The 17,494-nt window shown below is 32.4% G+C and overlaps 1 protein-coding gene across 1 annotated transcript in view; it reads left to right on the top strand.

The window, feature by feature from the left end:
- The first annotated feature begins 15,660 nt into the window (after positions 1-15,660).
- The window catches only part of LOC136035472 (sodium/myo-inositol cotransporter-like), a 38,721-nt gene continuing 36,887 nt past the window's right edge, over positions 15,661-17,494 (top strand). The window contains exon 1 of the mRNA XM_065717287.1: positions 15,661-17,150. Within this exon, the coding sequence (XP_065573359.1) occupies positions 16,928-17,150 (223 nt within the window). The 5' untranslated portion in view covers positions 15,661-16,927. The remainder of the gene's footprint in view (positions 17,151-17,494) is intronic.

Genomic DNA, 17,494 nt, shown 5'->3' with positions numbered 1-17,494 from the left:
AAAAAACTAAAAACTAATAAAAAAGTAAAAAAGCTAAAAAACTATAAAAACTAAAAAAACTAAAAAAAGGTAAAAAACTAAAAAAAATAAAAAATAAAAAAAAACTAAAAAAAGGAAAAAACTGAAAAATAAGCTAAAATAAAGGTAAAAACCAATAAAAAACTAAAAAGAAAAAAAGGAAAAAACTAAAAAAAATTTTCATCTAAAAAAACTAAAAAAAACTAAAAAAGGTAAAAACTAAAAGAACTAAAAAAGAAAAAAATAAATGACGAAACTCAAAGAGAAAGCGACCAGGACAAAAGGAATGTTCGATTAGCAATCAACAAAGCACCGGGAAGCACCGGGACACAGGGAGTATGAATGACGACCAGGACATAAGTAAAAAAAAAAATTAACAAAACTAAAAAGAAGTTAAAAACTACAAAAAAACTAAAAAGAAAAAAAAACTAAAAACTAATAAAAAAACTAAAAAATCTAAAAATCTAAATAAACTAAAAAAGAAAAAAAAGGAAAAAAATAAAGGAGAAAAACAAAACTAAAAAAGGAATGTATATACAGACCGGTACACCGGGATACAAATGACGACCGGGACACAGGGAATATAAATGACGACCGGGACACAGGGACACAACTACAACGGGGACACCGGGGGAAACAGGGGATATAAATGACGACCGGGACAAAAAAACTAAAAAGAAAAAAAAACTAAAAACTAATAAAAAAAACTAAAAAATCTAAAAATCTAAATAAGCTAAAAAAGAAAAAAAAAGGAAAAAAAATAAAGGAGAAAAACAAAACTAAAAAACGAATGTATATACAGACCGGGACACCGGGATACAAATGACGACCGGGACACAGGGAATATAAATGACGACCGGGACACAGGGACACAACTACAACGGGGACACCGGGGGAAACAGGGGGATGTAAATGACGACCGGGACACCGGGACAGGGAATGGTCGATTAGCAATCACCATCAACAAAGCTCAAGGGCAATCATTAGAATCATGAGGTATAGATCTGAATACAGATTGTTTTCCCATGGACCATTATATGTTGCATGTTCAAGAGTCGGTAAACCTGACAATCTATTTATATGCAAAGACAATGGGACAGCAAAGAATGTTGTATATCGCAAGTTTTACGTAGTTAAAACCATATATATATATATATATATATATCTATATATATAAAAATAAGTTGTCTGTGGATGGATGTGTGGATGGATGTGTGGATGGATGTGTCAGGTGACGTCACCTGAAAAAACTGGATTAGGTGACGTCAAAACTGAAAAAACTAAAAAAAAGGCAAAAACTACAAAAAAAACTAAAAACTAATAAAAAAAATAAAAAAGCTAAAAAACTAAAAAAACTATAAAGGTAAAAACCAATAAAAAACTAAAAAAAAAACTGAAAAAACTAAAAAAAGGCAAAAACTACAAAAAAAAAACTAAAAACTAATAAAAAAAGTAAAAAAGCTAAAAAACTAAAAAAACTAAAAAAACTAAAAAAAGGTAAAAAACTAAAAAAAATAAAAAATAAAAAAAAAACTAAAAAAAAGGAAAAAACTGAAAATAAGCTAAAATAAAGGTAAAAAACCAATAAAAAACTAAAAAAAAAGGAAAAAACTAATAAATGACGACACTCAAAGAGAAAGCGACCAGGACAAAAAACTAAAAAAAAAGGCAAAAAACTACAAAAAAACTAAAAACTAATTAAAAAAAATAAAAAAGCCTAAAAACTAAAAAAACTAAAAAAGGTAAAAAACTAAAAAAACTAAAAACTAAAAAAAAACTAAAAAAGGTAAAAACTAAAAGAACTAAAAAAGAAAAAAATAAATGACGACACTCAAAGAGAAAGCGACCAGGACAAAAGGAATGTTCGATTAGCAATCAACAAAGCACCGGGACACAGGGAGTATAAATGACGACCAGGACACAAGTAAAAAAAAAAATTAACAAAACTAAAAGAAGGTAAAAACTACAAAAAAACTAAAAAGAAAAAAAAACTAAAAACTGATAAAAAAACTAAAAAATCTAAAAATCTAAATAAACTAAAAAAGAAAAAAAAAGGAAAAAAATAAAGGAGAAAAACAAAACTAAAAAACGAATGTATATACAGACCGGTACACCGGGATACAAATGACGACCGGGACACAGGGAATATAAATAACGACCGGGACACAGGGACACAACTACAACGGGGACACCGGGGGAAACAGGGGGATATAAATGACGACCGGGACAAAAAAACTAAAAAGAAATAAAAACTAAAAACTAATAAAAAAAACTAAAAAATCTAAAATCTAAATAAGCTAAAAAAGAAAATAAGCTAAAAATCTAAATAAGCTAAAAAAGAAAAAAAAGGAAAAAAATAAAGGAGAAAAACAAAACTAAAAAACGAATGTATATACAGACCGGGACACCGGGATACAAATGATGACCGGGACCCGGGACACAGGGAATATAAATGACGACCGGGACACAGGGACACAACTACAACGGGGACACCGGGGGAAACAGGGGGATAACCTGACAATCTATTTATATGCAAAGACAATGGGACAGCAAAGAATGTTGTATATTCGCAAGTTTTACGTAGTTAAAACCATATATATATATATATATATATCTATATTCACAGGTGGACATAGGGACACAACTACAATGGCGCGTAACTATTATGGCGCGTAACGACTTACGCGCGCGGGGGGGCTTGGGGGGGGCGCGAAGCGCCCCCACCAACTAGGTGTTGGGGTGGCGCGAAGCGCCACCCCAACAGCTAGTATATATATATATATATATATATATATATATATATATATATATATCTATCTATATTCACAGGTGGGACATAGGGACACAACTACAATGGCGCGTAACTATTATGGCGCGTAACGACTTACGCGCGCGGGGGGGGCTTGGGGGGGGGCGCGAAGCGCCCCCACCAACTAGGTGTTGGGGTGGCGCGAAGCGCCACCCCAACAGCTAGTATATATATATATATATATATATATATATATATATATATATATATATCTTCTATATATATAAAAATAAGTTGTCTGTCTGTCTGTGGATGGATCAGGTGACGTCACCTGAAAAAACTGGATCAGGTGACGTCAAAACTGAAAAAACTAAAAAAGGCAAAAACTACAAAAAAACTAAAAACTAATAAAAAAAATAAAAAAGCTAAAAAACTAAAAAAACTAAAAAAAGGCAAAAACTACAAAAAAAAACTAAAAACTAATAAAAAAGCTAAAAACTAAAAAACTAAAAAAAGGCAAAAACTACAAAAAAAACTAAAACTAATAAAAAAAATAAAAAAGCTAAAAAACTAAAAAAACTAAAAAAACTAAAAAAAAGGTAAAAAACAAAAAAAACTAAAAACTAAAAAAACTAAAAAAAAGGAAAAAAACTGAAAAATAAGCTAAAATAAAGGTAAAAACCAATAAAAAAACTAAAAAAAAACTGAAAAAAACTAAAAAAAGCAAAAACTACAAAAAAAAACTAAAAACTAATAAAAAAAGTAAAAAGCTAAAAAACTAAAAAACTAAAAAAACTAAAAAAAGGTAAAAAACTAAAAAAAATAAAAATAAAAAAAAACTAAAAAAGGAAAAACTGAAAAATAAGCTAAAATAAAGGAAAAACCAATAAAAAACTAAAAAGAAAAAAAGGAAAAAACTAAAAAAAATTTTCATCTAAAAAACTAAAAAAACTAAAAAAGGTAAAAACTAAAAGAACTAAAAAAGAAAAAAATAAATGACGAAACTCAAAGAGAAAGCGACCAGGACAAAAGGAATGTTCGATTAGCAATCAACAAAGCACCGGGACACAGGGAGTATAAATGACGACCAGGACATAAGTAAAAAAAAAAACTATCTATATATATAAAAATAAGTTGTCTGTGGATCTGTGGATCGTGGATCAGGTGACGTCACCTGAAAAAACTGGATCAGGTGACGTCAAAACTGGAAAAACTAAAAAAAGGCAAAAACTACAAAAAAAACTAAAAACTAATAAAAAAAATAAAAAAGCTAAAAAACTAAAAAAACTAAAAAAAGGCAAAAACTACAAAAAAAACTAAAAACTAATAAAAAAGCTAAAAAACTAAAAAAACTAAAAAAAGGCAAAAACTACAAAAAAAACTAAAAACTAATAAAAAAAATAAAAAAGCTAAAAAACTAAAAAAACTAAAAAAACTAAAAAAAGGTAAAAAAACTAAAAAAACTAAAAACTAAAAAAAACTAAAAAAAAGGAAAAAACTGAAAAATAAGCTAAATAAAGGTAAAAACCAATAAAAAACTAAAAAAAAAACTGAAAAACTAAAAAAAGGCAAAAACTACAAAAAAACTAAAAACTAATAAAAAAAGTAAAAAAGCTAAAAAACTAAAAAACTACTAAAAAAACTAAAAAAGGTAAAAAACTAAAAAAAATAAAAAATAAAAAAAACTAAAAAAAAAGGAAAAAACTGAAAAATAAGCTAACATAAAGGTAAAAACCAATAAAAAACTAAAAAGAAAAAAAGGAAAAAACTAAAAAAAATTTTCATCTAAAAAACTAAAAAAAACTAAAAAAGGTAAAAACTAAAAGAACTAAAAAAGAAAAAAAATAAATGACGACACTCAAAGAGAAAGCGACCAGGACAAAAGGAATGTTCGATTAGCAATCAACAAAGCACCGGGACACAGGGAGTATAAATGACGACCAGGACATAAGTAAAAAAAAAAATTAACAAAACTAAAAAGAAGTTAAAAACTACAAAAAAACTAAAAAGAAAAAAAAACTAAAAACTAATAAAAAAACTAAAAAATCTAAAAATCTAAATAAACTAAAAAAGAAAAAAAAGGAAAAAAATAAAGGAGAAAAACAAAACTAAAAAACGAATGTATATACAGACCGGTACACCGGGATACAAATGACGACCGGGACACAGGGAATATAAATGACGACCGGGACACAGGGACACAACTACAACGGGGACACCGGGGGAAACAGGGGGATATAAATGACGACCGGGACAAAAAAACTAAAAAGAAAAAAAAAACTAAAAACTAATAAAAAAACTAAAAAATCTAAAAATCTAAATAAGCTAAAAAAGAAAAAAAAAGGAAAAAAATAAAGGAGAAAAACAAAACTAAAAAACGAATGTATATACAGACCGGGACACCGGGATACAAATGACGACCGGGACACAGGGAATATAAATGACGACCGGGACACAGGGACACAACTACAACGGGGACACCGGGGGAAACAGGGGGATGTAAATGACGACCGGGACACCGGGACAGGGAATGGTCGATTAGCAATCACCATCAACAAAGCTCAAGGGCAATCATTAGAATCATGAGGTATAGATCTGAATACAGATTGTTTTCCCATGGACCATTATATGTTGCATGTTCAAGAGTCGGTAAACCTGACAATCTATTTATATGCAAAGACAATGGGACAGCAAAGAATATTGTATATTCGCAAATTTTACGTAGTTAAAACCATATATATATATATATATATATATATATCTATATATATAAAAATAAGTTGTCTGTCCGTTACGCCAGATTATATCTTCTATATATATAAAAGAAAACAAACTAGAATGTAAAAACTGGAAATTGCATAAATATTTCGAAATATTTTGACAATAGATTAAAGTAATTCGAAAAAAAGAAAAATGGTAAAAAACTAAAAAAAAACTAAAAAGAAAAAACTAAAAAAAAAAATTAAAAATTAAAAAAATTGAAAAAAGAAGAAACCTAAAAAGAAAAAACGTAAAAAAATAAAAAAGATAAAAAACTAAAAAAAAACTAAAAAAAAGCTAAAAAACTAAAAAAAAGAAAAAACTAAAAAAAAAACTGGGAATTGCACAAATATTTCAATATATTTTGACAATAGATTAAAGTAATTCGAAAACCTTAAAACAGATACCCCAAACTTGAGGTTTAATATAAATTGTTGGAGCTTTGGCATGCTTGGCACGTAAAGATTTTTCCAAGTGTCAATGTTAGAATGAACATTGACAAATTGAAGAAAACAAATCAATAAAAAGAAGTAACTAAAAAAAAGAAAAAACTAAAAAAGAAAAAAAACTAAAGAAGAAACTGTATCTATATATATAAAAATCTATATATATAAAAATAAGTTATCTGTCTTTTATGTCTGTTACACTATGTCTGTTACGCCAGATTATATCTTATCTATCTATATATATAAAAATAAGTTGTCTGTGTGTGGATCTGTGGATGGATCAGGTGACGTCATGTTTGTTCGCATATGACGTCTGAATTATTTCACACTAATACAAAAGAAGAAAAAAACTAAAAAAGGTAAAAACTACAAAAAAAACTAAAAAGAAAAAAAAACTAAAAAAGCTAAAAAACTAAAAAAAACTAAAAAAAGGTAAAAATCTAATAACTAAAAAAAAACTGAAAAAAATAAAAAAAGGCAAAAACTACAAAAAAAATAAAAACTAATAAAAAAACTAAAAAAGCTAAAAAACTAAAAAAACTAAAAAATACTAAAAAAAGGTAAAAAACTAAAAAAAAACTAAAAACTAAAAAAGAAAAAAACTAAAAAAAAAGGGAAAAAACTGAAAAATAAAAGAGAAAAAGAAAACTAAAAAAATATGAATAAATATATATAAAAATAAGTTGTTTGTGGGTTATGTCTGTCTGTCTGTCTGTCGAGTGACGTCGTGTTTGTCCGCATATGACGTCTGAATTATTTCACACTAATACAAAAGAAGAAAAAAAAACTAAAAAAGGTAAAAACTACAAAAAAAAACTAAAAAGAAAAAAAACTAAAAAAGCTAAAAAACTAAAAAAAACTAAAAAAAGGTAAAAAACTAAAAACTAAAAAAAACTGAAAAAACTAAAAAAAGGCAAAAACTAAAAAAAAACTAAAAACTAATAAAAAAACTAAAAAAGCTAAAAAACTAAAAAAAACTAAAAAAACTAAAAAAAGGTAAAAAACAAAAAAAAACTAAAAACTAAAAAAGAAAAAACTAAAAAAAAGGAAAAAACTGAAAAATAAGAGAAAAAGAAAACTAAAAAAATATTAATAAATATAAAAAATATAAATATAAATATAATATAAATTAGCAATCAACAAAGCACCGAGACACAAATGACGACCGGGACACAGGGAGTATAAATGACGACCAGGACATAAGTAAAAAAAAAAACTAAAAAAACTAAAAAAATGGTAAAAACTACAAAAAAACTAAAAACTAATAAAAAAACTAAAAAATCTAAAAATCTAAATAAACTAAAAAAGAAAAAAAAGAAAAAAGGAAAAAAATAAAGGAGAAAAACAAAACTAAAAAACGAATGTACATACAGACCGGGACACCGGGATACAAATGACGACCGGGACACAGGGAATATAAATGACGACCGGGACACAGGGACACAACTACAATGGGGACGCCGAGGGGCACAGGGGGATATAAATGACGACCGGGACACCGGGACACAAGGAATATAAATGACGCCCGGGACACTCAAAGAGAAATCACAGACTGGAACAACTAAAAAAAAAAGGAAAAAACTGAAAAATAAAAGAGAAAAAGAAAACTAAAAAAATATGAATAAATATATATAAAAATAAGTTGTTTGTGGGTTATGTCTGTCTGTCTGTCTGTCGAGTGACGTCGTGTTTGTCCGCATATGACGTCTGAATTATTTCACACTAATACAAAAGAAGAAAAAAAAACTAAAAAAGGTAAAAACTACAAAAAAAACTAAAAAGAAAAAAAACTAAAAAAGCTAAAAAACTAAAAAAAACTAAAAAAAGGTAAAAAACTAAAAACTAAAAAAAACTGAAAAAACTAAAAAAAGGCAAAAACTAAAAAAAAACTAAAAACTAATAAAAAAACTAAAAAAGCTAAAAAACTAAAAAAAACTAAAAAAACTAAAAAAAGGTAAAAAACAAAAAAAAACTAAAAACTAAAAAAGAAAAAACTAAAAAAAAGGAAAAAACTGAAAAATAAGAGAAAAAGAAAACTAAAAAAATATTAATAAATATAAAAAATATAGATATAAATATAATATAAATTAGCAATCAACAAAGCACCGAGACACAAATGACGACCGGGACACAGGGAGTATAAATGACGACCAGGACATAAGTAAAAAAAATAACTAAAAAAACTAAAAAATGGTAAAAACTACAAAAAAACTAAAAACTAATAAAAAAACTAAAAAATCTAAAAATCTAAATAAACTAAAAAAGAAAAAAAAGAAAAAAGGAAAAAAATAAAGGAGAAAAACAAAACTAAAAAACGAATGTACATACAGACCGGGACACCGGGATACAAATGACGACCGGGACACAGGGAATATAAATGACGACCGGGACACAGGGACACAACTACAATGGGGACGCCGAGGGGCACAGGGGGATCTAAAAAAATATGAATAAATATATATAAAAATAAGTTGTTTGTGGGTTATGTCTGTCTGTCTGTCTGTCGAGTGACGTCGTGTTTGTCCGCATATGACGTCTGAATTATTTCACACTAATACAAAAGAAGAAAAAAAAACTAAAAAAGGTAAAAACTACAAAAAAAAACTAAAAAGAAAAAAAACTAAAAAAGCTAAAAAACTAAAAAAAACTAAAAAAAGGTAAAAAACTAAAAACTAAAAAAAACTGAAAAAACTAAAAAAAGGCAAAAACTAAAAAAAAACTAAAAACTAATAAAAAAACTAAAAAAGCTAAAAAACTAAAAAAAACTAAAAAAACTAAAAAAAGGTAAAAAACAAAAAAAAACTAAAAACTAAAAAAGAAAAAACTAAAAAAAAGGAAAAAACTGAAAAATAAGAGAAAAAGAAAACTAAAAAAATATTAATAAATATAAAAAATATAGATATAAATATAATATAAATTAGCAATCAACAAAGCACCGAGACACAAATGACGACCGGGACACAGGGAGTATAAATGACGACCAGGACATAAGTAAAAAAAAAAACTAAAAAAACTAAAAAAATGGTAAAAACTACAAAAAAACTAAAAACTAATAAAAAAACTAAAAAATCTAAAAATCTAAATAAACTAAAAAAGAAAAAAAAGAAAAAAGGAAAAAAATAAAGGAGAAAAACAAAACTAAAAAACGAATGTACATACAGACCGGGACACCGGGATACAAATGACGACCGGGACACAGGGAATATAAATGACGACCGGGACACAGGGACACAACTACAATGGGGACGCCGAGGGGCACAGGGGGATATAAATGACGACCGGGACACCGGGACACAAGGAATATAAATGACGCCCGGGACACTCAAAGAGAAATCACAGACTGGAACACCGGGACACAAATGACGACCGGGACACAGGGAATATAAATGACGACCGGGACACAGGGACATAACTACAAAGGGGACGCCGGGGTGCACAGGGGGGATATATAAATGACGATGGCGACTCAGGGAATGGTCGATTAGCAATCACCATCAACAAAGCTCAAGGGCAATCATTAGAATCATGAGGTATAGATCTGAATACGGATTGTTTTCCCATGGACCATTATATGTTGCATGTTCAAGAGTCGGTAAACCTGACAATCTATTTATATGCACAGACAATGGGACAGCAAAGAATGTTGTATATTTGCAAGTTTTACGTAGTTAAAAACATATATATATATATATATATATATATATATATATATATATACTAGCTGTTGGGGTGGCGCTTCGCGCCACCCCAACACCTAGTTGGTGGGGGCGCTTCGCGCCCCCCCAAGCCCCCCCGCGCGCGTAAGTCGTTACGCGCCATATTAGTTACGCGCCATATTAGTTACGCGCCATTGTAGTTGTGTCCCTGTGTCCCACCTGTGAATATAGATAGATTTATATATGTGTTTCAAACTACGTAAAAATTGCGAATATACAACATTCTTGGCTTTCCCATTGTCTGTCCATATACAAAGCCGTATGTACTAATAATGACGTCATATGCAAACGTTCTTTTTACAAACAAACAAACATGCATACACACAACTCGTTTTTATATAGATAGATAGATAGATAGATACAATACAAATTAACTACGTAAAACTTGTGAATATACAACAGTCTGTTCCGAAATACAACTAACTTCGTAAAACTTGAGAATATACAACATTCTTCGCTGTCCAATTCTCGCTGCATATAAATAGATTGTCAGGTTTACCGACCCTCGAACATGCAACGTACAATTGTCCATGGGAAAAACAATCAGTATTAAGATCAATACCACATTTTTCTAATGATTGACCTTGAGCTTTGTTAATGGTGATTGCAAATGCTAATCGAATTGGGAATTGCAATCTTTTAAATTGAAAAGGCAGATCTGTTGGAATCATGGGAATGCGAGGAATAAGAACAGCCTCACCCTCAAAAGGCCCTGTCAGGATTGTGGCCTCTATTAGGTTTTCCATTGTTTTTTTTACGGCAAGTCGAGTGCCATTGCAAAGCTTTGGTGGGTTTATGTTACGTAACAATATTATTGGTACGCCTATTTTTAGTTGTAGCACGTGTGGTGGAAACCCTGAAAGATCTATGGAATTTAAAAATTCAGATGGATAATTAACCGCTTCATTTGGTTCCAAAACTGTGTCGACTGACTTGTAAAGGACTGCCTGGTCTTGAATCTTGGTCAAAACAATATTGTTGATTTCGTGGACGTCTATATTCTTGGGTGCGAGAATCGCTCTTTCACTTAGCCATTTATTATTTTTATAATTTTTTAGAATATTCGGAAATATATTTTCAATCAATTCATTTTTGGACGTCACTAAATTACAGAAATCAGCAGGTAGTTGTATACGTCCTGAAATTGAGTCTACTGGGAGCTTTCCGTTTCCCATTGCTAGCAATTGATCTGAAAATGTTTGACCAGAGTCATCGTTTTGCAATCGGACACGCATATTTGTAGTTAATTTTAATGTTTTTACGTGTGCCCATAAATTAGAATTTTTCAGGCAAGCATTCATTTCGTCTGCAGGAGTTGATCTAGGTATTATAGGTAATGTTTGCCTGAAATCTCCTGCAAGCAATATTAATGTGCTGCCAAAGGGTTTCGAATTCCCTCTTAAATCTTTCAAGCATTGATCCAGAGCCTCGAGCGATTTTTTGTGTGCCATTGTGCACTCATCCCAAATAATAAGTTTGCATTGCTGCAATACTTTACCCATCCCAGATGATTTGGAAATATTGCACGTGGGAGTTTCTGTAGAATGCAAGTTCAGAGGCAATTTCAAAGCGGAATGAGCAGTTCTTCCACCAGGCAGCAATGTTGCGGCTATTCCGGACGACGCAATTGCCAACGCTATATCATTTTTAGATCGAATTGATGCCAGAATCAGTTTTATCACAAACGTTTTACCAGTACCTCCTGGCGCATCCAAAAAGAAAATTTCTCCAACGTTGTTATCGACACAATGCATTATCGTATCATAAATGTCTTTTTGTTCCGACGTTAACTTGGAAATGTTATTTTGTACATACGACAATAGATCACTCGTACTGTAACTTTGTTCACGATCCAATTCTACACATGTCGAAACAGCAGCGATACGGTTAGGTGAAGGCATTCCCAAACCCTGAAGAGGTTTGTTTGCCATACTTATGCAAATATCTTCTATAACAACTAAAGTGTAGTTATAAATTTCTGGTGTAAAATCAAAAGTCATGTCTGACGTCTCTAACTGTTTTCGATGAAGTATATCTTCGGACATTTTTGACTTATATTTTTCCCATAACTCTGTAGGAGCTGATGGAGAGCAAGTTGTTAAAATGATGCCAAACAATGCACGAATTTGACTTGGGGTTGACGTTTCGCACGCGTCATTGATGCAGTTATCCCAGTGTTGGTCATTCTCCAATAAATTCAGAGCTTGGCATGCACTACGGTAAGTGTCATGTATAGTACCATTTACAGTCCTTAAATACTCAAAGGATGTCGGACCGGGTACATTCACCAAAAGCAGGCGTAGAAAGAAGCATTCATGTTGATTGGGGTGAACGGTGTAGAGTCTTCCTATCGTGGTATCTTTGAAGATGGTAGGTTGGCCGTCGACTGACTTACCCTGTTTTCGACGTTCAAATACTTTATTTTTAGTATTCCACGTGTAATACGAAGGCACTTCAGTATACAGCAGTTTTTTCGCAAAAGAATCATTTTTGCAAAGCGAAAAAAAAGCTGTTAATGTTGTATCCGGTGGATTCAGGACTCTTTGTTGCACGTTGGTTTCCGTGAAATAAACACGTTGACTATTCTGTAAATGTACCGCTAAGTGAACAACAGCTGGACTACGTTCATGTATCGGAAATGAAAGAATTCGCCAAACAGCTTCATTACTGCTTATGTATCTTCCAGCCTGATATTCTACGATTTCATCGAAATCTTTGATTTCGGACTGCAAGCCAAAAACTGCCATGTCACTGCCTTTGTTGACGTATTTACATATATATTTTATTGCCTTTACGGAGTTACAGTATTCAACGTTTATATGTGCATTAAATGTTTTGGATAATAAAGGGGAATATGGAACAACCCACTGGTTATCTACTTCGATGGTGGTACCGTTACGCTTCTTTATTATTGCTGTTTTACCGCCATCTTCAGTAGATCTTCTTCTATATTGTGGGTAACCATCATTGCCAGTAATTGTTGTGGGTACTAAAAGTCGAGGATATTGCTTTGTGCACCTTCCTTTGGCCATGCATGGTGAATTTTCGTTCAGTGCACCGCAAGGTCCATGTATCATATTTTTTACAATAATATCATGTAACCCCTTATCGACATTTTTATCAGGTATTTCAGCGGAAATCACATCATCAATTTCGTTTGAAGTAATTTTTTTATGTAGCCAGATTAGTATATGTGCGTGTGGCAAACCTCGTTTTTGCCATTCCACTGAGTACATCCAGCATCGCACTGACCCAAACACTTCATGTTTTACAAGGTAGTTTATCAGTGATTTCAACTTTTGCCGGAAGACACGTGCCGTAATGTCATGCCTATGAACCGCCGATTGTCCTTGAAGTAAAAGCTGCAGTATCTCGTCCCAAGATTGATTACATGTAAATGTAATAAATAAATCTGGACGACCATAGAGACGAACATACGCAATAGCATCTTGAGCATATTCATGCATATGACGTGGACTGCCAGCATATGACGAAGGTAAAATTGTTAATCTTCCAACGTTTGTGGTATTACCGTCATTTATAACTGCATCTCGCAAATGAATGTATTGTTCAGAGCGGAGCTTGGTCTGATTCAGGCGGATATATAGCAAACGTTCTGATTCAATTTTTGCATACATATCCACGACAAATTGGTGAAACAATTCACGGCATTTTAAAATATACTTTTCTTCATCCTGCCGAATCATTAGTCTATAGGAATAATAATGCATTGCACTGCATTTCTTATTCATTTCTTTGTTAGTGGCTGGATTCATCAATTTAATATTAAAGTGATAGCCGTCGGCTCCATCCCAAAAAATGATAGGATATTGTAGGGCATCGTAGCATCGATGAGTTTCAGCAATTCTTAACAACTGGGCGTTTCGCTTATGTAGAATAATATCTCGAGGTAAAAACTGATCACCGACCATAACGATTGCCACTTCGTCGATAGTCGGAGCATTGTATCTACGCACATGTTGGCCAGGAGGCGTTTTGTCAGCGGAAATAACAATTTTATGAGTATCAGTAGGCATCAAATCGATGGCTGTTTTGAACAGACGCACTAAATTATTATTTTCGTGGAAAAGATGTTGCAATTGGGAAACGATTGTCCTTTCAACGTTGGGAGAAATTTCGCAACGTGCATTCAATTCAGAATTTCTATCACTGATGAAGTACAATTGTAAAAATTTATGATTCTCGCCTAATAATGGTAGAAGGGACCCTGCTTTATGATAAATTTGCCCTTTTACTTTAAAAGTAGACATAAATTGATCTGGATTTTCGATTTGGGCTCCAAACGACGTCATTTGGAAACATGAGTTGTATTGTCTGATTTTTGACAAAAAACGCTTAGATTCTGACGTAGTTCCAGTAAGGAAAGTCTTCAATGGCTCTGGTGGTGCAGCCAATAGAGGAAGTTTAACTTTTCCTGAGGCGCAACACATTCCCATTGTTTCACCATTGAATTTCAAGGCCTTGCAATAGGGACAAATTTTGGACATTGTCCCGATTTGAACACAGCTACTCAAGCTATAATCATCGACTGGGTTGTACCTGAATGCCAGGCGATAACTTTCAGATTGCTCTGATTCCTCGGCACGCTTTCTTTTCTTACTTTCTCTATCAGCAGCAAGCCTGATTTCCTGCTGGTCTTTTGATTCCTCGGCACGCTTTCTTTTCTTACTTTCTCTATCAGCAGCAAGCCTGATTTCTTGCTGTTCTTGTAATTCCTCAGCCCGCCTTCTTTTTTCACATTCTGTTTTAGCAGCAAGTCTGCTTCTGCGTTGCTCTGGTAGTTCCTCGGCATGCTTTCTTTTTTCACTTTCTCTTTTAGCAGCAAGTCTGCTTTCGCGTTGCTCTGGTAGTTCCTCGGCATGCTTTCTTTTTTCACATTCTCTTTTAGCAGCAAGTCTGCTTCTGCGTTGCTCTGGTAGTTCCTCGGCATGCTTTCTTTTTTCACATTCTCTTTTAGCAGCAAGTCTGCTTCTGCGTTGCTCTGGTAGTTCCTCGGCATGCTTTCTTTTTTCACTTTCTCTTTTAGCAGCAAGTCTGCTTTCGCGTTGCTCTGGTAGTTCCTCGGCATGCTTTCTTTTTTCACATTCTCTTTTAGCAGCAAGTCTGCTTCTGCGTTGCTCTGGTAGTTCCTCGGCATGCTTTCTTTTTTCACATTCTCTTTTAGCAGCAAGTCTGCTTCTGCGTTGCTCTGGTAGTTCCTCGGCATGCTTTCTTTTTTCACTTTCTCTTTTAGCAGCAAGTCTGCTTTCGCGTTGCTCTGGTAGTTCCTCGGCACGCTTTCTTTTCTGACTTTCTCTATCACCAGCAAGTTTTCTGGCATAGACTCTTTGAGCATCTTCATCAGTCATTATAAACTTAAGCATTAATAGAATTCTACACGAACATCCGTCTTATATAACTTGAATGACGTCACGCCTTCAAAGCAAAAATGATGCCTTCAAAGCAAAAATGATGGCAGCTAATTTCATGACGTCAGCCGAAACATGACGGCGAACATATGTCTTATATAACTTGAATGACGTCACCTTCAAAGCAAAAATGACGGCAACTAATTTCATGACGTCAGCCGAAACATGACGTCACCTGACACATCCATCCACACATCCATCCACACATCCACAGACAGACAACTTATTTTTATATATATAGATAGATATATATATATATATATATATATATATATATATATATATACATATATATATATATATATATCTATCTATATTCACAGGTGGGACATAGGAACACAACTACAATGGCGCGTAACTATTATGGCGCGTAACGACTTACGCGCGCGGGGGGGCTTGGGGGGGCGCGAAGCGCCCCCACCAACTAGGTGTTGGGGTGGCGCGAAGCGCCACCCCAACAGCTAGTATATATATATATATATCTATCCATATTCACAGGTGGGACACAGGGACACAACTACAATGGCGCGTAACGACTTAAGCGCGCAGGGGGGCTTGGGGGGGGCGCGAAGCGCCCCCACCAACTAGGTGATGGGGTGGCGCGAAGCGCCACCCCAACAGCTAGTTTAATATAAACTTCTTCATACATGAAAATCTTTAATTTTTCTACATAAGTGTGACAATGTCATTGCATTACTGATGTATATAAAAATGACGTCACTCCCATAAATAATTTTTCTAAACACCGATTGTTTACAAAGCTTCACACGTTTGGTTTTCTTTTTTAAGGTTTTTAATTGTTCTATTCTTTTGTTAAAATATATTCAAATATTTTTGCAATTACTATATTTTTGCTCTTCAAGCAATTTAATGTCTTCTCATCCTGTTTCTTTTCAAAGATTTTTGATTATTGAAGCAAGCCCGATTTCTAACAACGATTTCTACTAAGCTTCAAATTTTTGGTTTTCTTTTTTAAGGTTTTTAAATTGTTGTAATTTTTTGCTAAAATATATACAAATACTTTTGAAATAAAAAGTTTTGTGCTCTTTACGCAACTTGATGTCTTTTCATACTGAGGCTATTCAAAGATATAAAGTCCGATTTCTAACAACGGTTTCCACTAAGCATCAAACTTATGGTTTTATTTTTTTAAGGTTTTTAGTTGTTGAAATCTCTTGTAAAAATTTATTGAAGTATTTTTGCAATCACCAGTTTTTTGCCCTTTAACCAATTCAATAGATAACGTCGAATCTTTCCACATAAGTGTGACAAGTGTGAATGAAGTCAATTATGTAAATATTTTTTTTGTCAAAACTTAGGCTCTTAAAGAATTTTATCAAACTTCTGACCTATCTAAATAGTTTTCTTAAGCCAGAATATACCAGGATGCTAATTTTCCCGAAAAAATATGGAGCCGTTTTGGAGAAAAAATACACACAAACATACACAATTATTTCTCACTTATAAAGATAGTATTCTCCTGATGAGCCCTTTTAATCTTTTGGGGGGTCGCCTTGGAATTATTTGTCTTATTTATTGTTTCTAACATTCGGTATATCCAGTATTGATCTATATTGATTACTAAAGTAGGAAAACAGTCTTCCTCTCTCCTTCTGTCCTTAATTTTTTATTTTTATTTATTTATTATATTTTATCTATTATTTATTATTCAGTATTTATTATATTTTATATATTTCTTATTATTTAATATTGATTATTTATTATTATTTTTTTATAGTTTTTTTTTTATGTTTGGTTTCGTGGCGTGGGTTTGTTTCTGTGTTTGCGTTTTTTTTCTTTCCAATAATAATGTTAACTTTCTACATCATTACTTTCATGTCCCAGGTTGACATGTACAGTGGCGCCCTCTTTATACAACATGCACTCAATTGGTCAATCTATGGCTCAATAGCCCTACTTCTTGGCTTGACAGCGCTTGTAACATCTCTAGGTGGTTTGACAGCTGTCATTTACACAGACACACTACAGTTTCTTATCATGATCTCAGGCTCTCTATACGTAACATTTAAAGGTAATTCTATAAATTTTTTATAATGAGGTAGTAAACATGAGTAAAAAAAAATTGTTGTCCCTCCTAGGTATTGTGTTGCGAGAGCAAAACTTTGGTTTTGTGCCGGTTTTTTTTCCTATGCCGCCAATCTTAGCTTATTCCTGTGGAAACTGGTAAGGGCCTTCCCTGTGCAGTTTTTACGGAAAGTGTGGACTTCAGGCCGGATTGATGAAAATGACATTACATTTTGGAAAGCTCCGCAGAACTCTTACCTGGGGCAGAAAAGGATGGTTTTTGCTTATCCTCGAGCCAGAGCCTATGGTGTGCGAAGTGAAGTGGAGTTATATAGCCTATGTCAGAGAGGA

The sequence above is a fragment of the Artemia franciscana genome, chromosome 14, assembly GCF_032884065.1.
Source record: "Artemia franciscana chromosome 14, ASM3288406v1, whole genome shotgun sequence".
NCBI classification, from domain to species: domain Eukaryota; kingdom Metazoa; phylum Arthropoda; class Branchiopoda; order Anostraca; family Artemiidae; genus Artemia; species Artemia franciscana.
Note: the sequence above shows the minus strand (reverse complement) of the source record. Positions and strands in the feature narration are given on the sequence as shown.